Here is a 22086-nt window from a genome sequence, read left to right on the forward strand (position 1 = left end):
AACCTCCTCCCACCTCCCTGTTCTCCCAGGGACCACCATTTCCACACACCACATCTCTCAGGGGTGTGAAGGCCTCTCAGGGTCTCTTGACCTCCTCCAACTCCTCCTCCAGCAAAGGCTGCACCAAATATCCATTAGTTACGGTGATGACTCAGTAACTGAGCAAGCTTTCTGTCTGTATGTGGTTCTGAGTGCGGACATGTCTGTGAACCTGAGCGCGCGCGCGTGCGTGCGTGCGTGCGTGCGTGTGTGTGTGTGTGTGTGTGTGTGTGTGGTCTGTGGCCAGGGAGTTGTTCATGTGTGTCTGTTTCTGGGTGTGTCTCCATGTTTACTCCAGAAACAGGAACTTCACCAAGGCTGCACAGCAGATTCGTATTCCAACTTGTCCCTTGGGAATCTGCCGGCAACAACTCCAACTCGCACACACTCCCATCAGGGGCTGACGAGTAGCACCCTGTGAGGATGGGGCAGTCCGAGGAACTCCCGGAGTATTCCAGAATTCTGAGCTTGGGATCCCCTCCCCCCCATTCCCTCTCATCAATGGTCACTCGACCTCTAAGGCGTTCCCTGCCAAGAAGGGAGGAGGGCCTAGGCATTCCAGACTGCATCGAGCTCCCCTGCTGCTTTTCAGGGTCCTCCACTGGAGGGAGTGCAGCACCCAGAGGGATTTGCTTTTCAAGAGGCACTGGGAGCCCAGTTCTTCGTGAGCCCGAACAGAACGCCGGAGTCCCTTGAAAGTTTGAGTATGGGAGAGGCAGTTTGGGGCGGCATGTCTCTGCTTGATATTAGGTGACTTTCTGGAGAAAAGTTTTGAGGAAACAGTATGTGGGGATCAGTATCCCCTCCAGCCAGGCCCCAGGGCCCCAAGCCCCAGTCCTGTCTCCCCCCTCTTGGCACAGGAGGTGCACACGCTCACCCACTTTCTTCCTCTTCCTCCTCCAGCCTACTTTCTCTTCTCTGTGTCGTCAGAGCTCCAGGGAGGGACCTGGGTAGACAGAGAAGCCGGAAACAGCGGCTGGGGCAGCCACTGCTTACACTGAGGAGGAAGAACGGGGGGAGAGGAGTGAGTGTGTGTGTGTGTGTGTGTGTGTGTGTGTGTGTGTGTGTTTTCGTTTTGGTGGTGGTGGTGGTGGAGGGCGGGTGCTAGCAAGGCCAGCCCTGAACTCGCTGGACAGCTACAGACCCATGGCCTTGCAGTGCCAACCCAAAGAGGGAGAAGACAGCAGAGAGGTTGCCAAGGTGAGGGGATGCCTCCGAGGATGCGAGGGTGGGGGCCTCTGACCGTGTGTGTGTGTGTGTGTGTGTGTGTGTGTGTGTGTGTGTGGCGGGTGGGGGTGATTAGCCCGGGGCATCTCAGGATCCTGCCCTTGGCGGGGTGGATGGTCCCCAGGACACTGTTTCAGCTGGTGTTGGTAGCTGGTACTGGGTGGTTTCGAATCTCAGACGAATCTGGAATGGGTACAGGCCCAGCCTCCCCACCTTGGGTCACTTTTTTCACACCCCCGCCCCCACACCTCCAGGGACTAAAGGTTGGGGAAGGAGAGCGAGGTGGTGTCCTTCTGCCCGCTGGGTGTGTTGGGGGGAAGTGGCTGCCCCTTCCTGGAAGGTTGATGCTAGAGGGCAGTGGGTGCTAGACAGACCCCTATCCTTTAATCCTATGAAGGCTCCTGTTCAGGAACTGGGGGATGAACGAGCCCCAGATACACACCTCATGGTGCCCCAGAAAAGGGGGAATTTCCCCCTCAAAACTGCTGCGCGCTTGGCTGCCCTAGACGCCGAGATTTCCCGGCGGCGCGGTGTTAACCCTCCTCGTGCTGAACTAGCTCCGCCTCCCTTCCCCTCCCCGCCCCCACCGCCACAGACGCCCATTGAGCAACTCGGAGAAGCGCTTTTGACTTTTGATCCTGTGGTCCCACGGTCAGCGGACTCTGGAATGTAGGGGTTGAGGAGATCAGGTTTGGGCCAGGAAGCCAGTGATGAGATCCCCGGACGCCGGGCCTTTCTTCCCGAGTGGGAAGGGAGGGAGGGCTGGCCCCACCCCCTCACGCCGGGGCTCCTGGGGCCCCGCCAGTTAGCACAGGAGCGCCATCTACTCGGGGGGCTTTAAGTAGATGGCGCTCCCGCACTAACTAGCCAATCACCCAGCCTCCTTATTGGGTGGGGGTGGGGGAAAGCGTGGCCTCCCGGTGTCTGGGAATGGAGTAGGGGGTGGAGGTTTGAAGCCAGGACCAGGCCAGGAGGCTGGTCACTCAACGCGGGGACTGCCTGTTAACTTAGACATAGCCTCGTTCTCATCAGGGTGGGGGTAGAGTGTCAAGGGTCTTAGCACCGTGAGAAACAGGAGAGGAAGAGAGAAGGAAGGGAGTCCTTCCTTGAAGTTGAAACACAGACCAAAATGTACCCCACCCCAAAGGGGGAGTAGAGAAGGGCCTATTGGAGGACCCTGAGCAGGAGGGGGAATGGTTCTGCTTTTGGGAGAAAAGAGGGGGTGGGGGAGGCTTAGGGACAGGAGGGCAAGAGGATAATACTTTTGGGATAAAAGAGCTGGAGAGGGGGACACTGGGACTGGGGCAAGGGTCTTGAAGCAGGAGTCTCCAGAGAAGGGACTCCTCTGTTCCCTATCTCTTTGGGAGTCTTGGGAGGAGAGGTTACAAGGGCAACAGGAGGATGTGGGGTTACCGAGCTGGGGAGACCCAGGGAGTTTCCATCCCCTTCCTCTCCCTCATCTCTGGGAGAGGAACATTACAAAAAACATGAACTGAGAGACCCCTGGGAAACCACTGGTTTACTTACCCCACACTGCAGCCCACTCAGAAATGGGGACACAGCCCTCTCCCCTACTTCTCTTATCTCCTCCTTTCCTCTCTCTCTTTTCTTCTCTGTCCTTGGCCTTCTAGCCAAGCCTCTGGCTTCTTCTCCCACTCTTCTAGACTATTTACTCCAGGCTTATCAACCCCACTTTTTCTCTATTCTCTCACCTCACTGAGTTCTGTCTACTTTCCCTTTTGCTCCGTCTCCCCTTCTATAACTCTCCTCCCTCAGCCTTGCTGCTCTTAGCATGATGGGTTTATATCTGGAAGGGATCCTAACAGTACAGCGTGGTGGTTAATCCCCACTCAGATTCAAATCCTGATTCCGAACTTGCTTGCTGATTTGCCTTGGAAAGTTAGAGAACCTCCTTGAGACTAGGTTGCTTCATCTATGAAAGGAAATAATTATATATTTAAAAAATTGTTTCGAGGCACTAATGAGATAATGAGCTTAGTGTAATGCCTCATACATAGTGAGTGCTTAAAAAATGGTAACTATTATTGCTCTACCATTCTCTTCTTCATCATCTAGCTGGCTAGTTTTCAAATTATTTCATGGAGCCCTGGAATTTTGAGAAGTTTCTCAGGGACACATTTGTGGTCAGGGGGTGGGGAGAGGCAAGTAAAAACTCCAATTTTATACCTGTTATATAATTTGGATTCCAAATATTAAAACTACTGCTTTAAAAAGTTTGGAAAGTTCTGTCCCTATCCAAGCATCCTATTATATACATGAGAAGACTGAGGTCCACAGAGGGTAGTTCCTTGCTCATAGAACCAGAGTCAGGTCTAGAGCTGCAACCCAAGTCCTCTGCCTTCTCTCAAAGAGCTTTCCCTAGTGCCCAGTCTCCCCTGTCTCTCCACTCCTCTGGCTGCAGCTCAGCTTTTCCCACCCCATCACTCCTGTGACTACCACTGAAGGGGTCACCTTGTCTTGGACACTGACCAAAAATGTTCCTAGTTTGGGTTGGTTTGGCTGTGAGTGGTGGTGGGGATGGTCTCTGGGAGGGCTGTCTACAGGAGGTCCCTGGCTGCCCCAGAACATAGGTCACCTTTCTTGGGCACCTCTCAGAGTGGCCTGTTCCTTTCCTCCAGATGCCCTCCAAACCCCAGATCATGTCTCTGTGGGGGTTGGTTTCCCAGATGCCCCCAGAAAAACTGCAGCGGCTCTATGTCGACTTTCCTCAGCACCTACGGCATCTCCTGGGTGACTGGCTGGAGAACCAGCCCTGGTGAGTCCTTGCTGCCCCATGCTAGTCCCCCAGATCCTTCCCCACCCACTTTCTCTTTAATTAGATTTTCTCTGCATCATTTCAGGACTTGGGACCCATTATTTGAAGTGCAGTAGCCTAGATTTAGCAGGGAGTTTGTGCCGCATAAACCAGACTACGCATGTTGACGCATGGAATCCCCTACCCCCTTAGAAGGCTGAACCAAAGAGGAGGGAGGTCAGGGCTGGGGGCAAGGGCACTTCTCATCACAGCCAGCTGGAAGATGGGAGACAAGGGCATGCTGAGGACTGCAGAGGGCTGGGATGGAGAATAATAGAGGGAGGAGCCACCAAGCTGTTTGCTGTGGGGTAGAGGGTCAGTAGAGCTGATGAAGCCCTGACCCAAGGCCGCCTCATCCTGATCTTCCCACAGGGAGTTCCTGGTTGGCTCAGATGCCTTCTGCTGCAACATGGCCAGCACCCTACTTTCAGCCACTGTCCAGCACCTTCAGGCCTCAGCCAGAAAGCCTGGGGAAGGGAGCACCATCTTGCAGCACATCAGCACTCTGGAGGTGGGGGCAGGAGGGGAGGGTACAAAGCTGGAGTGGGCTGGGATGGAGCTGGGGTGAGCATTGGATGCTGTAAGAAAATTGGTTGGACACTGGAAACAAATTGGTGTTCCTGTGGTTAGGTGTTAGCTAGCATGCAAATTAGATTTTAAAAGCATGCAAATGCAGGAAAACTTCTGGAGTCTACATTTGTGTTGCCTTTCAGTGTGTGTGTGAATTGAGGGGGGGAATGGAGGGAGAGACTGACTTGGGTAAAAGCCAGGCTAACTCTGTCTACCACTCTTCATTTCTATAGAGCATATATCAGAGGGACCCCCTGAAGCTGGTGGCTACTTTCAGACAAATACTACAAGGAGAGAAAAAAGCTGTTATGGAGCAGGTATTGTGATACTCCACCTCTTATTCCAACTCAATTCCCTGGAACTTTGGCTTGAGCCATGAGAAACTAGAAGGAATTTAAACTTCAGGCAAAGCTCAGTGTTCTGGGCCCAGGATGATTAAACGAGGTTCAGAGTGAACCCCAAACAAGCTCAAGCTCTTCAAATGAGGGACTGGGAGTAGTGAAGTCTGGGGAGGAGAGCAAGGGGTAAAGAGCTGATTCTGCCAGGAGAGAGGTCTTATCTTTGGGAGATTCCAAAAGGTCAGGAAGAACTGTCAAAGGGGAGACAAGGGAAATGGTCTGTCTCTCTTTCTGCAGAGCACGGCAGCAGGCACCCCTTTCGGGAGTGGAGGCCCAGTAGAAAGGAATGGGTGGAATGGTACAATTCTTTTTTTTGTTGTTAATCTTCACTGGAGGGTATTTTTTCCATTGATTTTTTAGAGAGAGTGGAAGAGAGGGAAGGAGGAGGAGGAGAGAGAGAAGCATTGATGTAAGAGAGACACATTGATTGGTTGCCTCCCACACCTGCCCCAACTGGAGTCGGGGATAGAACCCGCAACCCAGGTAATGCCCTTGACCGGGAATCAACCTGCAACCTTTTGGTGTGCAGGCCGACACTCTAACCACTGAGTCATACTGGCCAGGGCAGAGTGTTATAATTCTTGAAATCTGTCTCTCTTGTGCAGTTCCGCCACCTGCCAATGCCCTTCCACTGGAAACAGGAGGAACTCAAGTTTAACACAGCCCTGCAGAGGCTGCGACACCAAGTAGGAGAAACCCGCCTTCTCCGAGAAGCCCTGCAGCAGGAGGCTGAGGCTGGCCAAGGTGGGAACCTGGGCCTGGAGCCAGACCTAGGAGGGTTCTGGGGAGTATGTGGGAGTAATATTTTTTTGGACCTTAACCTTGATTGAACCTCAAATCTTTCTGCACCCCTGATTTCTGCCCCTACCCTCAGTGTCTCTGCACAGCTTGATAGAAACTCCTGCCAATGGGACTGGGACAACTGAGGTGAGTAACGAACTGAGAGGTGGAGATTGAGCTCAAAGTGCAATCTTTGAAAGATCTCAAATCTATAAAATGATGGAGATTAGACCTCAGACAGACCTCAGGCAGGTGGGGTAAGGGAATGCCAAAGAGGTGAGAAAGACAGTCCTATCATTAGGAGCTGGGTGAGGAGGCAGTGTGTGGCCCTGGCTCAGGTCCTCCCTGCCCACAGGCCCTGGCCACGTTGCTGCAAGAGACTGTTGGGGAACTAGAAGCTGCCCAGGCCCTGGTGCTGAAGAGGATCCAGATTTGGAAACGGCAGCAGCAGCTGGCAGGGAATGGCGCACCCTTTGATGAGAACCTGACCCAACTGCAGGAGAGGTTGGGGCAGGACTGATGGGGAAGGGAGTGGGCTGGGGGTCGGCACTTGATGTTTCTGCTGGAGGGCCCACAGGTGTGAGAGAGGAAAAGCCAGGCAAGAGGGCCTTGGAGTGGGCCAAGACAGAGAAGCCAGTCCCAGCAGAGCTATGCACACTGTTGTTCAGGTCACATCCTGTACCAGTATGCCCAGCCAACGAACAGGGCACAAGTGAGAGTTAATCCAACCCACACTTTTCTCTTCAAGCCCCATGCCCAGAGGAATGGGAACTCTTTTTTTATTTGCTTTATTGGGTAGAACACCTTTTAATTTGCACAAAAGCACCATACATGCTGACCTGGGTGTCAGGGCCCTGGGGAAAAGGCAGCTGGGTTTCCATAGGGGGTCCAGGCACTGAGAAGGAACCTCCCACCCAGAGCCAAGGCAAGTCCCAGAACCCTTGCAGCCAAGGTGCCTTGCAGCCACACCCACTGCCCATCCCACTCCTCCACACACACTGTGTCCTGCTTTCTTCCTTGGTTTAAGAGCAGGGCCTCTGGGCCAGAGCAGGTAGCCTGAATCCTGTGCCCCCTGACAACTGTCCTGCCCCCAGGTGTGAGAGCCTGGTGGACATTTATTCCCAGCTGCAGCAGGAGGTGGGGGCAGCTGGTGCGGAGCTTGAGCCCAAAACCCGGACAGCGCTGATTAGCCGACTGGATGAAGTCCTGCGAACCCTAGTCACCAGGTATGCCCTGTGAGCCCCAGCCTGGCCTAGAGCAGACCCCAAGGAAGAAAGAGGATTAGAGTTGTGGGGAGGGTACCAGGAGGGACCCAACAGCTAAGTCCCCTGTGTTTTCCTCACTCCTTCCAGCTCTTTCCTGGTGGAGAAGCAGCCCCCTCAGGTTTTGAAAACTCAGACCAAGTTTCAGGCCGGAGTTCGATTCCTACTGGGCCTACGGTTCCTGGGGGCCTCAGCCAAGTTTCCACTGGTCAGGGCCGACATGGTGACCGAAAAGCAGGCGAGGGAGCTGAGCATCCCCCAGGGGCCTGGGACTGGAGTGTAAGCTGGGACTGGAGAAAGCCTCTTGGGGTGGTAGAGGCGAGAGGAGCCTGGGGGACTGGCACCTTCAAGAGGGAGGGAGGGCCATGAGATGAATGACCAAGGCAGAGGAAGGGAAGGGTCCCATCAGTGTTGGAACAGGGTTGGGGAGGCATCACGATTTGACCAAGATGGGAATGCCTTGCTTAAGAACCCAGGAGGGGAGATGGAGATGTGGAGCCAGAAGTCCACGCCCACTCACCCATGGACTCAAGCTCCTCTCCACACCTGGCCCAGCCCACTCACTCTTTGACCTCCCCTGGCAGAGAAAGTACTGGGGAAATCACCAACAACACCGTGCCCTTCGAGAACATTGGTTCTGGGAACTGCTGCTCTGCCCTGTTCAAGAACCTGGTGAGGGCTTCAGGGAGCAGTGGGGAGGGGGGAAGGGTCATTAGACTATGGGACTCTTCTTGGAGAGGATGTTGGGAGCCCAGGTGTTTCTGTCCTCACTCTTGCTCTCCCCCACCCCACCCTGCAGCTTCTGAAGAAAATCAAGCGGTGTGAGAGGAAGGGCACCGAATCAGTCACGGAGGAGAAGTGTGCTGTGCTCTTCTCCACCAGCTTCATGCTTGGCCCCAACAAACTCCCCATTCAGCTCCAGGTGAATTAAGACCCCAGCCCTGCCCAGTCTGGGACCCCAGGGCCCCTCCATGTGACATCCTAGGGCCCTGGATCCCCACTCCTTCATGACTGCCCCATACCCTTTGTGTCTAGCACTCATGCCAGGGTGAGTGGGGAAGAGTAAGAACACAGAGTGCACATGCCAGGGAATAACAGTGTAGTAGCAACCAGCATCTTTTTATAGACCAGGGCACTATTTTAAGTGACACATTCACACACACACACACACACACACACTTCTCACAATAACATTATGAGGAGGATGATATTACTAACCTCATTTTACAGATGAGGACACTGAGACAGAGAAATTGAGTAATTTGGTTAAGTCATAGAGCTGTGTTGGAGCTGGCATTTGAAACCTGGAGGTCTGCTCTATGGCACTGACTCATAACTACTTCTCCACAGTAAGGCCCTCATTGAGCTTTAGAAAGCATTTGATACCATATCATGATAGCTTCCCCCTCAGAGCCAGCTCCCTAAGGAGGCCCATTACCCCAATAAGAAGAACCCCCTCTCTTCATTCCCTTTAGGCTCTCTCTCTCCCCCTGGTGGTCATTGTCCATGGCAACCAAGACAACAATGCCAAAGCCACCATCTTGTGGGACAATGCCTTCTCTGAGATGGTGAGGAAAGACTTGGAATAGGGGACACGGGGGCTCTGACTTGGGTGGGGTACAGGCTGGTGGGTTGGCAGGCATGTTCAAATGGGAGTGATCTTAACTTCTCGTGGACCTGTTTTCATACTTCTGACCTCTTCTCATACCAGTCTTAACAATCATGTCGTAGCACCCTAAACTGTTGGAAAAGCACCATCTTTGTGAGCCAACCCCCAGGGACAATGCCTGGGAGGGGCAGCCTTGGATAGGTGGAATAAGTAAGAATGGAGGTGATAGCCTGAGGCACCCTCTTCTTTCCCTTCACCCAGGACCGAGTGCCCTTTGTGGTGGCTGAGCGGGTGCCTTGGGAGAAGATGTGCGAAACTCTGAACCTCAAGTTCATGGCTGAGGTGGGGACCAATCAGGGGCTACTCCCAGAGCACTTCCTCTTCCTGGCCCAGAAGATCTTCAATGACAACAGCCTCAGCATAGAGACCTTCCAGCATCGTTCTGTGTCCTGGTCACAGTTCAACAAGGTCATTCCCTGCCCTTTGGACTTCCCACTCCCCAAGCTGTTCATCCCTGGGGCACTCAGGGCCTCCCAACCTCTGACCAAGGACTGACTGCTGGGGTTTTCACCATGCCCCATCATGTCCAACAGGAAGGTCTTGTCATGGCCCAGGCAGGAAAACCTCTCAGTTCAGGAGTCAACCCAGAGGATGCGTTCTCTGGCTTACCTCAGGTTGTGGTTTGGGGGCCCTCTGTCTTCCCTATTTACCAGTGACTTGCATGACTCACCCAGATTGTGTGTAAACACAGCTCAAAATAACTTTGACCCATTGGAAAAACAGTTCCCATTGCAAAAACCAGGATGAAATCCCACAGGGACATGCAGTAGTATCAGCAACCATGTGTTGACAACTTACTGTGCTTAGCACTTTAGATATTTATCTTATTTAATCCTCCCCACATCCCTTTGAGGTAGGTACTATTATTATCCTCATTTTGTAGACCAGGATCCTGATGTTCAGAGGGTTCAAGTAGTTTGTCTAAGGCCTCCCAGCAGGTGAGTGGCATGGCTGGGATGAAACCCCATATTTCTGACTCTTGCTCTTAGCTGCTATGTTTTATTCCCTCCAAAATAAAACAGCTCAGAACTGAGTCTGTTATAAAAACAGGGGAAAAGAAGATCTGAGTGTCTTGGTTGACCACCAGCTGGGTAAATGCAGTCATGTGCTTCTCACTTAGAAAAAAAGGAAGAACAAATAGCCCATGTGACCAGAAAATGTGTTAGCAAAGGGAGCAAGACACTCACACCCGGCAGCCACCTTCTCTGGACTCCACTTCCACCAGGCCTTATTAGGGAAGGGTGGAGCATAGTGGTTATGAGGAGCTCCAGCCCAGACTTCCTGGGCTAAATCTCAGCTTTTCCTCTCATCAATTGTGTGGACCTGGGCAAGTAATTTGACCTTTCTGGGCTTTCATTCTTTATCTGTAAATAGGATAGTTATGAGACCTACCTCCATAACCTTTGTAAAGATCAGATAAATTAATTTATGGAATGGGCTTAGAATAGTGGCTGGCACATAGTGAACATGAGTGTTGCCATTATCATTGATGGGTTCTCAGGTCCAGTTTGGTCCTTAAGCCCTGTGACTCAGTCATGGGGGCACTCACAGCCCATGCCTGCCCTAACCAGACTCCAGCTCTGGCCCTTTCGTACTCATCCCAGCTCCCCCTCCTCCACAGGAGATCCTGCTGGGTCGTGGCTTCACCTTTTGGCAGTGGTTTGATGGTGTCCTGGATCTCACCAAACGCTGTCTCAAGAGCTACTGGTCAGATCGGTGAGTCTCTGCCCCAGGTGGTCTGAGCAGCTGTACCTTGAGCTCCCTCTTCACATCCAGTGTCTCTACCCCTATCCTTTCCTTCATCCTGGCCAGGCTGATCATTGGCTTCATCAGCAAACAGTATGTCACCAGCCTTCTTCTCAACGAGCCTGATGGAACGTTCCTTCTTCGCTTCAGTGACTCAGAGATTGGAGGCATCACCATTGCCCACGTCATCCGGGGCCAGGATGGTGAGGTCACTCCAGTCAGTTCTCTGTCTCTGTGCCCCTGTCCTCTGGGATTTTTTGTGGGAAGGAAATGTTTTGGCTTCCTTGATGCCAACTCTGATCTTCAGAAAGTTCTTCCTTAGGTCCAACTTCTCTTCTTCCTTTTGTGATCTAAACATCCACTCTCTCACTGTGAGTTTTGTGGGGGTGGATACTAGTGGGCCGCCCTCTCCAGGACCCCCACCTGAGGTCCTTTCCTCCTTGCCTTGCTAGTTCAGTGTGGGGGTTGGGAAAGGGGAAGAAAATCTGGACAGAGGGGACTCAGGGTCTCATTCCTATTGTAGGCACCCCACAGATAGAGAATATCCAGCCATTTTCTGCCAAAGACCTATCCATCCGCTCACTGGGGGACCGAATCCGGGACCTTGCTCAGCTCAAAAACCTCTACCCCAAGAAACCCAAGGATGAGGCTTTCCGGAGCCACTATAAGCGTGAGTTGGAGCTGGCAGTTCTAACTCTTTCCTGTTGCCCACTTCCCCCTGGTTCCAGTTGCCCCTTCCCTGTCCACTGTGGGTCATTCCTTATTTCTCTCCCCATTTTTGTAACTCCACTTCTCCTACTTGCCCATTAGCCATGCTCACCTTTCCTACCTCTTCTCCCCTCTAAACCTGGAACACTCCATAGCTCTCCTTTCTTCCCCACAACAGATGAACAGATAGGTAAGGATGGCAGGGGTTACGTCCCAGCTACTATCAAGATGACTGTGGAAAGGTGAGTGTGGTGGTGAGGATGATGGGTGAGGCCTGTACTTGCTTGCAGGAAGGGGCGGTGGTATCAACAATTGGTCAGTCACACATACCTCCTTCCCTCCTCCAGGGACCAGCCACTTCCCACCCCAGAGGCCCAAATGCCTACCATGGTGCCCACTTACGATCTTAGAATGGCCCCTGACTCCATGAACATGCAGCTCAGCCCAGATATTGTGTAAGGAGCATGAGAGGCGGGAATAGAAGTGGTCTGTGCAGGCAGGCTTTCTGCATGGGCAGCTGGGAGAGCTGGGGGCTGAAGGAGGGAATTTTCCTTTCCATGGAAAGGATTCCTCATCCTGAGGCAGGGGTTGGGGGTGTCCAGGAGAAGAGCTGGCATCAGGGGATTCTGCTTTCTTTGCCCAGGCCCCAGGTGTACCCACCACACTCTCACGCCATCCCTTCATATCAAGCCCTCCCCCAGGAAGAATCAGTCAGTGTGCTGCCAGCCTTCTCGGAGTAAGTGAGGAACCTCTTGGGAATGGGGGGGTATACCCAGCTGCAAGGGGGACGGGCATTCAAATGCTAGGAGAGGCTCTTCTGTGCTGAAGGGGCAGCAAAAAGCTCCCTAGCCAGCTGGCTCAGTGGCTAGAGCGCTGGCCTGTGGACTGAAGGGTCCCGGGTTTGATTCCAGCCAAGGGCATGTACCTTGGATGCAGGCTCGACCCCCAGCCAAGGCACATGCAGGAGGCAACCAATCGATGTGTCTCTTTCACACTGATGTTTCTCTCTCTCTCTCTTCCTGCCACTCTCTCTGAAAAGCAATGGGAAAGGTATCCTGGGGTAAGGATTTTAAAAAAGAAAAAAGCTTTCTTTGTCTCTTTTCACTTTATTGACGCTCAGTGGTTAAGGCCCAAACTTCCCTGGGTTTGGATTCCAGCTCTGTTATTTTACTGACTTTGGGCAAGTTACTGAACTCTGGTGCCTCATCTGTAAAGTGGAGAATAATAATGTCTTCCTCATAGGATTACTGTGAAGGCCAAATGAGTTCATAATATGTGTAAAGCTGAGCAAAGTTCCTGGCTTATAGCAAGGGCTCTGTATGTAAGGATTAGTATTCTCCCTTCCACCCCTGGAATCCACGGTCACTTACCTGCTATATTGATTTTTATGTATTCATCCGCTTTGGCCTTGAAGCGATCTAGAGATTTTTGTTCCCCAGGTAACACTCAGGCACTTATTAACTCTTAGTCGAGGCATGACATCTCCCCTCCCAGGAGTTGAGGTGGGGGACTTAAAACCACCAAAGTTCAGAGTCCAAATAAACATCAGAAATTAGCTAAGCTAGTCCCCATCTCCTCCCCGGTCCCCTCCCAGTTCCCAGCACACACTTTATGGATGGGAAGACTGAGCTCACATTGTAGAGATGGCTTGCCCTAGGCTATGCTGTCAGGGTAAGAAGCCGAAAATTCTGTTTCTTTATTCAGTGGTCTTGACTTTTTTTTAAAATGTTTTTATTGATTTTTTTTTTTTTTAAGAGAGAGATTGGAAGGGAAAGGGATAGAGAAATAAATATCGATAAGAGAGAAACATCAATTGGCTGCCTCCTGTACGCCTCCTACAGGGGATGGAGCCTGAAACCTGGGCATTTGCCTTGACCAGGTTCATGGATTGATGCTCAATCACTGAGCCACACTGGCTGGGCAGTGGTCTTGACTTTGTAACACCCAGCTCTTTCTCAGCCTTTCTTTCTTTGACTGTGCCCTTCTTTCCACTTCCAGACCTCACCTGCAGATGTCCCCCAACCTGAACCCGATGAGCCTGCCCTTTGACCAACCTCACCCTCAGTGAGTGACATTCCCATCCTGATCCCATTCACTCCCAGCCTCACCCCCCACCCACCAACATATTTACTTTTCTGGTCCCAGCAGGGGCCTGATGCTGTGCCATCCTCCAGAGCATGCCATATCCAGCCCTGAACACCTGCTCTGCCCTGATGTGACCATGGCAGAAGAGCCCTGCTTGAACCAGCCGGTGGGAGGATTCTCTCAAGGCACCTGGTGAGTGGCAGCCTGGGGGTGGTAGCTGGGTGTGGGCTAGAGGAGTGGGTGCCATGCCTATCCCATTGCTTCTCTCCTTCCTCCTGGCAGGGTTGGTGAAGACATGTTCCCGCCCTTGCTGCCTCCCACTGAACAGGACCTCACCAAGCTTCTCCTGGAGGGGCAAGGGGAATCGGGGGTAGGGTCCTTGGGAGCCCAGCCCCTCCTGCACCCCAACCCTTATGGGCAGTCTGGGATCTCAATGTCTCATATGGACCTAAGGGCCAACCCCAGTTGGTGATCCCAGCTGGAAGGGGAGCTCAGAGATACAGCTTTCTACCCCAACGGACCTGCTCTGGACACCTGCCCATGCTCCTGCCAAGCGGCAGATGGGGAGGGTGTCCTCCTATCCCCACCTACTCTCTGGTGAGGAGGAAGATTTTTCAAGAAGGCACAGTGGGTGGAGCCTATCCACCCCTTCCCTCCTACCACACACCCCACCCTCTCCCTTCCTGTACTGGAAGAGAAATTCTGGTTCCAAAGTGAGACACGCCCCAGCATGCCCGCACACGCACAACGCACAGCTCTCCCTGAGAGATGGGACTGAGCAGCAAGGGCACAAGTTAGGGCATGGAGGGCTTCTTCTCTCACTCCCAGCCAAGACCCAGGATGCACATGTAGAAAAATGCAGACATGTGCACACACTTGCACTAGAGGCTGGGGATGAAGGAAGAGATGGGCTGGGTCCCAGTCCTGGGGGGATTAGGAAGCAGTTCAGGAGGCCCTGGGTGGAAGAAGAGGGGCCTGTACATTTGGTTACTGATGTGGATTTTGCCCAGATTAAAAAACAAATTCGAAACAGCTCCAGATTCCTGACAGTGAGATGGAGGCTTTTGGTTGTATATGAGATGGTGCAGAATACACAGGCTGAGTATCTTGGTGTATAGCTATGTTAAAGTGTGTGTGCCTAAGACATGTCAACATATAGATGTCACACACATTAGTCGTATAGCCACATAGGACATTATCTGATTTTGGCTGTGACAAACTTTGAAGTGTGAGACACTGCACAAGACACTGGTGAGTGTGCTGGTCTCTGCTATATGCTAACCCAGATGTACTCAGCTTTGAGTATGACTGCTTAGGTAGGTCTATGTGGCTGTGACATCCGCACATGGCTTAGCTTCTGTAGCTCAACACTGCCAGTCCTGCTCAACAGGCAGGAGTGAGTGTGCAGGGCCAGGCCCAGGTGTGTGGTGTGGTCCTCTCCATGTATCAGGGACCTTCTCCACTGCTTCTTTTCTACTTCCCCAGTCACTGCCAATTTTCCTCCACTCCCACACCACCCTTTCTCCCCCTTGGGGGTCAAAGATCATAAGCCATAAAATAAATTTTATTCCAAAATAACAAAATAAATAATCTACTGTACACAATCTGAAAAGAAAAACGCTCTAACTGCTCAGACAGGTACTGTGGTCCAGCCCCCAGCTGTGGGAGACATTGAGTCCAACACAGGCCTCCCATGGGGGCTGATGAAGGGGACCCCACATCCACCCCCCACCCCACCCCAAGAGAGGGCAGGGCAGGAGGAAAAGAATTGCTGGGACTTGGGGGAAAGATGGGGATGGGTGGGTAAACTGCAGCACTTGTTAAATTAAAGAAACAAACTAGAAGCACAAAAATAGGGGAGGGGAGGAGGAGCAGGTCCAGTGTTCCCAGGCCCCCATTTCTGGGGGAAAAACGTTTCCATTTTTAGCTGCTGGACCTTTCCAAGGAAGTCCCCCTTTCCCCCATGTCCAAACTGAGTCCAACTGTCCACACCGCTGGTTCAAACTAGAGAGAATGGGAGTGTTTTGTGTAAGGGAGGGAGAATCCCAGATGCCCTGGAGGCAGAGTCCTTGCCCCTGTACTGTGGGCAAGGGGGAGGGGCAGAACGCACCCTCCTTGCGTCCTCTCGCCAGGCCCCTGCTCGTTATTGCTTGAAGCCCCATAGTTTTATGCCCATGGAGCCGATGGAGAGGCAGAAGGGCAGCGGAAGGATCCAGAGTTGTGACTAGATACTACGCTGGAGAGTGTAGGGATCTGTGGGAGCCAGAAGTCCCAGGGCCTGGGTGTGAGGATGCCAGTCCATCCCTCACTGCCGGCTGGCCTCAGCCTCCACTTTCACGCTGCTTCTGCGTCCTTCCACCAGAGCTGGATGGGATCCCGGGGCGGGGCATCGGTCCAGCAGCCCTTCCTCAAACTCTGCAGGGAGAAGGGGTAGGTTAGGAGGCTGTGGGGTGGATGGACACTGCATAGAGAAGTGGTTGAGAATAGAGGCAGGGCTAGAGAAGGCTGCAAAGATGAGCTTGATTTACTGTTATTGCCTCCTGCCCACCGCGTGTGTATGGAGGCTTCCATACCCAAGTGTGCGCGCCCCCTCCTCTTTCTGGCTGTGTGCAGCTCTCTGTCTCTGTATGTGTGTCTCTCTTTCTCTGTCTCTCCCGCCTCTGCTCTGCTGGAATTTCTGGTTCTGTCAGGAGCTGTGGGGGAGGCTTGGCTCTGACCTCTCCCCCTCCCCCCTTCCTAGGCTCTGCCGCCCCCACTCATCTCTGGCCCCCTCCCAGGCCCCACCCACTCACCCATGCCCCCCAAGTTTCTTAGAAGCCCAGTGGGGGGGGATACAGGGAGCCAGCCTCCCAGCTCCTCCCCAAGAAGAGCCCCCCTTCCAGTCCCTGCCCCCACTTCCCACCCACGCATAGTTTAAAAATACCAAGCTAGGGTTGGTGGCTTTGTCTGCTGCGTCACTCTCAGCCCAGCCGCTGCCCGGCCCATTGCTGGCCTATTCCCCTTCCCTCATCCACATACAAAGCATCCCCCTTTAGGCTCTTCCACTTTCAGGCTGGGCAGGCCCATCCCAAATGCTAGCCTGTTCCACACTCCTGCACTGGTGAAAGTTCTGTCCAAGCTTCCCTTCCTGGTGACCCTCCTTCTGCTCCCCTTCATCCCCCATTCTCTGTCTCCCTGCTCACCCGAGATCCCCCTTCACAGATCTCCAGTAAGGTCAGACCCTCCCCACTAGGAACAGTCTGCAGGGTCCTCCTCTTCTCAACCCCAAGACCTGGTTGGCTGGAGCCCGACCATCCTACTTACTGCCCTGTCTGGCAGCTACATCCCCCTTCCTCCCACCTGGCCCCAGGGCACCAGGATTGCTACGTGGGGCCTGGGTGGTGGTGGTGTTAGGGGACAGCACTGCTGGCTGCCTCACCTGCGAGAGGCGGCTTTGCAGGCACACAGGGGCTGAGGCGGCCCACGCGGTCGTGGGAGACGAGGCGGGCTAGCCGCAGCCCCTCATCCATCAGTGTCTGCTGCAGGATGTGGCGGCTCCACAGCCCATGGGCTGGCAATGCCAGAGGCAGGTCAGCAGGGGGCGGCGTCAGCCTTGGGCATGACCCCACAGCTGTGGGCATGGGCACTGGTCAGGTAAGGGACTACAGTCAACAGAACCCCCCACCCTCAACCACAAAGCCAGACCCATAGGTCCAGGCCCTTTTGCCCCCATCAGGCCAGGCCTCCCAACCCTGTTCCAGGCAGTTGCCTCCTGGCTCCCTCCTCCCACACCTTCCACCTCCCCCCTACAGAGGAGAGAAGTGTTGTGATGAACACTCACCCTGCAAGTGTCCATCTAGACTCTCCCCAGACAGACTGGCACTGTCTTCTTCCAGGCTGGGGCGGTATGGGGGTGCATAGGACTCAGGGCCTGGAGGAGGCTGCTGGATTTCAGAGTGACTTTGCTCTCCAACCTGCGGATGCCCCAAATGGGGAAATGAGGATCTGGCAAGGGAGGGTGTTAAGGAAGGCTGCCCTAACCCCCTACATGCACCCTGCAAAATTTACCTCCTGTTTCAGCTTTTTCAGTGGGGGACCTCCCAGTTCTTCAGGGTGGAGCCTGCAAAGATGGAGAGGAATATGGAGGGTGAGGCTGGGGAGGGACACACGATGGGCAGGGCAGGGAACAGAATCTGGTAAGGGGCATGCATTAAGATTCTGGAAAGGAGCTGGCTGAGCAGGAGTCCCCATATCAGGCACTACTGTTGTTGGGGGTTAGAGGGGACCTGAGATGGATGGGAGTAGGACCAGACCTCAGACAAGTGGACTTAGTCAAAGGCAAGGCATGCAGGTTGGTGGCAAGCAGGCCTGGAGACACCTCAACTGGAGGTTAGAACACGACCCAGCTCCTTGACAGAATTATAATCTAGGAAGGACCTGGAGAAGGGGTCTCACCTGGAGCCCTTCAAGGAGGACAGGTAGGTGCTCTCTCGGGCCACTTGGCGTGATAAGGAAAAGAGTTCTACCCTCCGCAATAAGAGCGAGTTGTCCCTCATGCAGAACTGGGCAGCAGCCTCATTGATGGTCAGCTGTGAAGAGGACCACCAGGGCAGTCAGAATCCTAACTCCTCACTGCCTTGCCCAGACCTCCTCACAACCCCTCACCATCAGACAAATGAGGCCCACCCATCAGATGCTTGTTTGGATTTTGACACTATCCAGGAGTTTTCTGAGGGAGGAAGACAAAGGCTGGCACACACAGCTTCCTAGAAATGCCCAGGGCTGCCTCCATTCCTGTGGGGTCTTGAACAGCATGAGGCTGGACAGCTGGGCTCTCACCTGTGTCTATTTCCCCCTCAGCTGAGGAGGGAAGCACTGCAGGAGGTAGAATTGGGGTGGGGGAGAGGGGCCTGAAGTCCTAGTCAAAGGGCAATGAAACAGACTTGAGGAGTGTGAGGGATTCCCAGAGGTGACTAGGCTGAGGCCTGGGAGCCAAGAGCAATCCTGGGAGACTGGGGTCCTCACCTCATGCAGGCTAAGCTGCTTGCCCTCCCGCCGCTTAGAGTCAAAGCGGCCATAGATGATGCTGTATTTGCGGATCTCCTCCTCCTTCTGGCTGTCATTATCGTCCATCTCAAAGATGTGCCCCACGCTCCGTGCCAGCTTCTTGTTCAGCTTCAGCAAGGATGTCACCTCCCCAGCATCCCCCCTTGGGAAGCTCCGGAAGATCCTCTCCACACTCTCCACCACCATGCGCACCATCTCTGGCTCCAGTCTATCAGGAGCACCCCCAGCCCCAGCTGCTGCCAAACCTCCAGCCCCAGTTCCCTCAGGGACTCCTCCCCCTGCAGGTGGGGAAAAGGGGGGTGAACCAGCTTCCTCTTCTCCTCCCGCCCCAACATCGGACTCTGGAGTGCTCCGGCCTGGCCAAAGTCGGGCATCTCCTGCCCCAGGTCCCCCAGGTACTGGTGACAGCTTCTCTCCAAGTTCAAGGGGGCTCTTTGGACTAAAACTTCGAGCACTGCCAGCCTTTTCCCCTGGGCTGCCATGACCGTTGCTCATGCTCCCTTTCCGGATGCCTGCAGTCTCAGAGATCTTGAAAAGTGGAATGCTGGACACGGGCACAGCAGGCACTGGCTGGCTGAAGAGGCCTGGATTGGTGGCCCACTCTCTTAGTGCCTTCTGCAGGCGTCGGACATGGAGGGGCTTGGTGGCCATGCCCACAAGTGCCATGATCTCCAGGAACTCCTCCTCACCCGCCTCACACAGTTGCTGCACGTCGTCGCCTCCCTGCTGGATGAAGGTCTCATAGTAGGAGAGGAGATTGGCGCGCTGCAAGACCCGGTACAGCTGCAGCTCCCCTAGCGTCCGAGGCAGTGCCATGGCTCGGGCACCAGGCCTGAGAAGGAGGCACACAAGAGAAAGAGGGGGACAGTCAGTGCAAGTCCCCTCCTGGGTACCAACCCACACAACTGTCCTTTCGTTCCTGCCTGCTTCTTTTTCCCTCTCTCTTTTGAGTGCTCTCCCTGCCCAGTACCGAGGCCTGGGCACAGACTATGAGAATCAGGTACTGCTCAGAGGTACAGACACACCAGTGCCATCCCGGACTGACCAGAAGTATCAAAAGGCAGCCCAGTCTCTGCTAACGTCAAAGGCCCTTAGCCCCCATCCTCAGTTCTTACCTTTCCAGTCTGGGACACAGAGACCTTGAGGGCTGAGGCTAGCCAGCACGCCTGGGATGGCCAGATGTCCCTCCCTCCGGAACACAGTCCTCACCTTCTACCCTAAGCACTAGCAGTTTCACCATTACTCAAGGAGATATCCCACACTGAGGTGAATTACAGGACCCCCTGTCCTCCCCATGTTGTACACCTGGAACCACTGCTGGCCGGCTTCACTTCCTGGTAGCATCCTGTCCTTATGGCTGAGAGGGACACTTGTGGCCCCTTCCATGCCCTTCCCCACTCTGAGAGCCAGGTGGACCTCTGCTCTGCTACCTGAAGCTTTCTTTCCCTATGGATCAGGCGTTCTTAGCACACTCTTGGTTTCTGCCCTCAGGAGCACCCCTTTCCTCCAGACTGCCAAGTGCCCCCAGCCGGCCTCTCCCCCAGCAGTGACCTTTGCTACCTACTCAGTAGGTAGGCCTGTCCCTTCAACTCAGTCACGGGTAGGGGAGGAATGCCTCAATTGTTCTGCTCTGGGACTGTTCTGCCCACGCACACTCCCACAGTGGTAGCGTCTGTAGGCGAAAACCGCCTAGGGGCTCCCGCCTACCCTCTCCCTCATTTTCCACCCACATCTCAACTGGAGTAAGGGAGTGGCCTCTTGAAGGAGGGCCTGCACGCAGAAACTCCTCTCCCCACACTGTAAATATACAGAAATAGGAAGGGACCCCTAAGGCATCCCCTGCTTCTCAAAAGCCTGGATGATGCTCTCTTGGCTCAAAGGTGCAGGCTTTTCCACACCCGGAGCCAGCCGCTCCGTGCCAGCCACAGACTGAGCCAGCTGAGCAACCCACCTCCCCCCCCCCCCCCCCGCACAGTTGCCAGCTGGAGCTTCAGGGCTTCCTCTGGCACTTGGGGCCCCCCCCCACAATCTTTGCAAGGGGCTCACAGGCCAGGTCATGCCCACAAAGTAAACTGTGGGATGAAGAATTAGAATCTATTCTTTCATATCCAGATTCATCAGATCCCTGACTGCTCCTAGGGCTCCCCCTAATTCCATCAGTCTCCACGCCGCCCCCCCAACCCCCGTCTCGCTTACCCTCGACCTTTCAGAGACCTCTGCCCTCCAGACCCCTTTCCGGAGTCCAGCTCCACCCATCCCCACTCCCCGCTGCTTCCCTTTGCCCACTAACTTGAGTCTGGGCTGCGGGGTCCGGCGGGCGCTGTCCCCTCCGCCCGGCAGCTGCTCGGTAGTGGGGGAGGGCGCTCTGTGCATGGACGGCCAGAGACCACCAGGGGATGACCCTCTGGGTGTCCGGCGCTCTGCGCCTAGAGCGCGCTGCGATGTTCCCCGCGCGGGAGGCCGTGTCCGCCGCTGTCCGGGCTCCGTCCCTCCCTCCACGTCTCGTCTCTTGGAGCCTCCGCGACTCTGTCTGTGCCTCTGCCCCCCACCCCCCTCCCCGGCTGCGCTTGCCGCCTCTCCGCGCCTCCGCCCCCGCAGGACGCACGGGGAGCGAGGCCCGGCGCGGCGCTGGCTGCCGGGCGGGGGGAGGGCGTGGGCAGAGCCGGAGGCGGGGGCCGGGGGCGGGGGGCGGGCGCCCGGGCTTCACTGCCGGCGTTGAAGACGCCGCGGCGGAGACTGGGCGGGCGGGGGGAAGGGATGGGGTGTGGAGCCGGAGGCGGAGGCGGAGACTCGCAGCCGGGGCGCCGAAGTGGGGACTGGGGTGACCTAGGCCAGGCTGTGGAAGGCGGGCTTGGGGACCCAGAGGGCGGGGCGAGGTCGCTCTATGCCGCCCACTCCGGATGCACAGCCAGCCTTCTCTGCGCCCACGTACCCACGTGAGCGCCCAGCCGGCAACATTCCTCTTCCCTCCGCAACCCCTACCCATCCGTGCGGAGAGCGGAGTTTCACAACCACGCACAGGTACACAAAGACACTGAGAAGCGCACGGATGTGCGCGCGCCTAAGCAACTACGCGGACACCCGTTGCCCACACTCAAGCCTCGCGGTGGTGGACGTGTGAATGTTAAGAGTGAGCCGAAAAAGTTGGCGGCTTCTCAGGGTGCGCAACTGGGCTCCTCTGTGTGCATCTGACTCTCACAGAGTGTGCATTTATGGCAGGCTTGTGAGCATTAATACCTTAGGCACCCCAGCGCGCTTATCGCACCCCAAAAGGAGTAATTTGAAAAGGCCGCTGGGAAACTCAGGCCTCCTCCATCCCTGCCTCCAGTCCATGCTGAAGTTTGGGGAACAGGAATGGGCGGGTTGTGGAAGAAGCTACCACTTAGACGCGTTTATTAGACGCCTCTGGTTTTGGTAGCGCATAGGTCAGGCAGGGATGGGAGGAGTACGCCGCCTTCCTCCACTCGTTGCACCCTATTTGCTGAAGATGGTACCCTGCTCCTGAGGAATTATGTGTGACAAAGCTGGGATATGAAGGATACCCCTTCTGGGGACGTCTATTAGGGGACTTGCTCAGAGAGGCTAGTGGAAGATGGGCAGGAGGCCAGGAGGGTACCACCCTGCTCCCTACTAGGCGCCTACCCCTCCTCCACAGCCCACCGCCCCTCCCCCACTATTTCTCCTGGCCCCATCTGGTTCCCATTACACTCCCGCCCACGGCTGGGCGGGCTGAGTGGGGGG

General features: G+C 54.8%; 2 protein-coding genes across 12 annotated transcripts; one reads left to right on the top strand and one right to left on the bottom strand.

Moving 5' to 3' along the window:
- Window positions 1-997: 997 nt before the first annotated feature.
- STAT6 (signal transducer and activator of transcription 6) lies at window positions 998-14907 on the top strand. Of its 9 annotated transcripts, none has more exons than XM_081128719.1 (22): window positions 998-1239; window positions 3906-4042; window positions 4454-4592; window positions 4885-4968; window positions 5655-5793; window positions 5924-5976; window positions 6185-6333; window positions 6924-7055; window positions 7182-7370; window positions 7676-7763; window positions 7891-8013; window positions 8567-8659; window positions 8962-9168; window positions 10382-10476; window positions 10573-10709; window positions 11030-11176; window positions 11393-11456; window positions 11562-11669; window positions 11858-11950; window positions 13213-13278; window positions 13360-13491; window positions 13582-14907. In XM_081128719.1, exons 1-22 carry the CDS (start codon window positions 1186-1188, stop codon window positions 13769-13771), a joined length of 2619 nt encoding a protein of 872 aa, XP_080984845.1. In that variant the 5' UTR covers window positions 998-1185; the 3' UTR covers window positions 13772-14907. The 9 variants fall into 9 exon arrangements, with proteins under 9 accessions (XP_080984845.1, XP_080984846.1, XP_080984849.1 ...); XM_081128720.1 differs by having other exon boundaries at window positions 13363-13491; XM_081128723.1 differs by having other exon boundaries at window positions 998-1063; window positions 13363-13491.
- Window positions 14843-20889, bottom strand: NAB2 (NGFI-A binding protein 2). 3 transcript variants are annotated; one of them, XM_081128729.1, is made up of 7 exons: window positions 20636-20889; window positions 18304-19177; window positions 17734-17867; window positions 17347-17398; window positions 17120-17252; window positions 16718-16909; window positions 14843-15714 (listed from the first exon to the last, which is right to left on the bottom strand). In XM_081128729.1, the coding sequence occupies exons 1-7, from the start codon at window positions 20716-20718 to the stop codon at window positions 15605-15607; spliced, it is 1578 nt and encodes a 525-aa protein (XP_080984855.1). In that variant the 5' UTR covers window positions 20719-20889; the 3' UTR covers window positions 14843-15604. The 3 variants fall into 3 exon arrangements, with proteins under 3 accessions (XP_080984855.1, XP_080984854.1, XP_080984856.1); XM_081128728.1 differs by having other exon boundaries at window positions 16718-16924; window positions 20636-20883; XM_081128730.1 differs by lacking the exon at window positions 16718-16909 and having other exon boundaries at window positions 20636-20878.
- Window positions 20890-22086: the final 1197 nt, after the last annotated feature.

This window comes from Miniopterus schreibersii (genome assembly GCF_964146895.1).
Source record: "Miniopterus schreibersii genome assembly, chromosome: 2".
In the NCBI taxonomy this organism is placed as follows: Eukaryota; Metazoa; Chordata; class Mammalia; order Chiroptera; family Miniopteridae; genus Miniopterus; species Miniopterus schreibersii.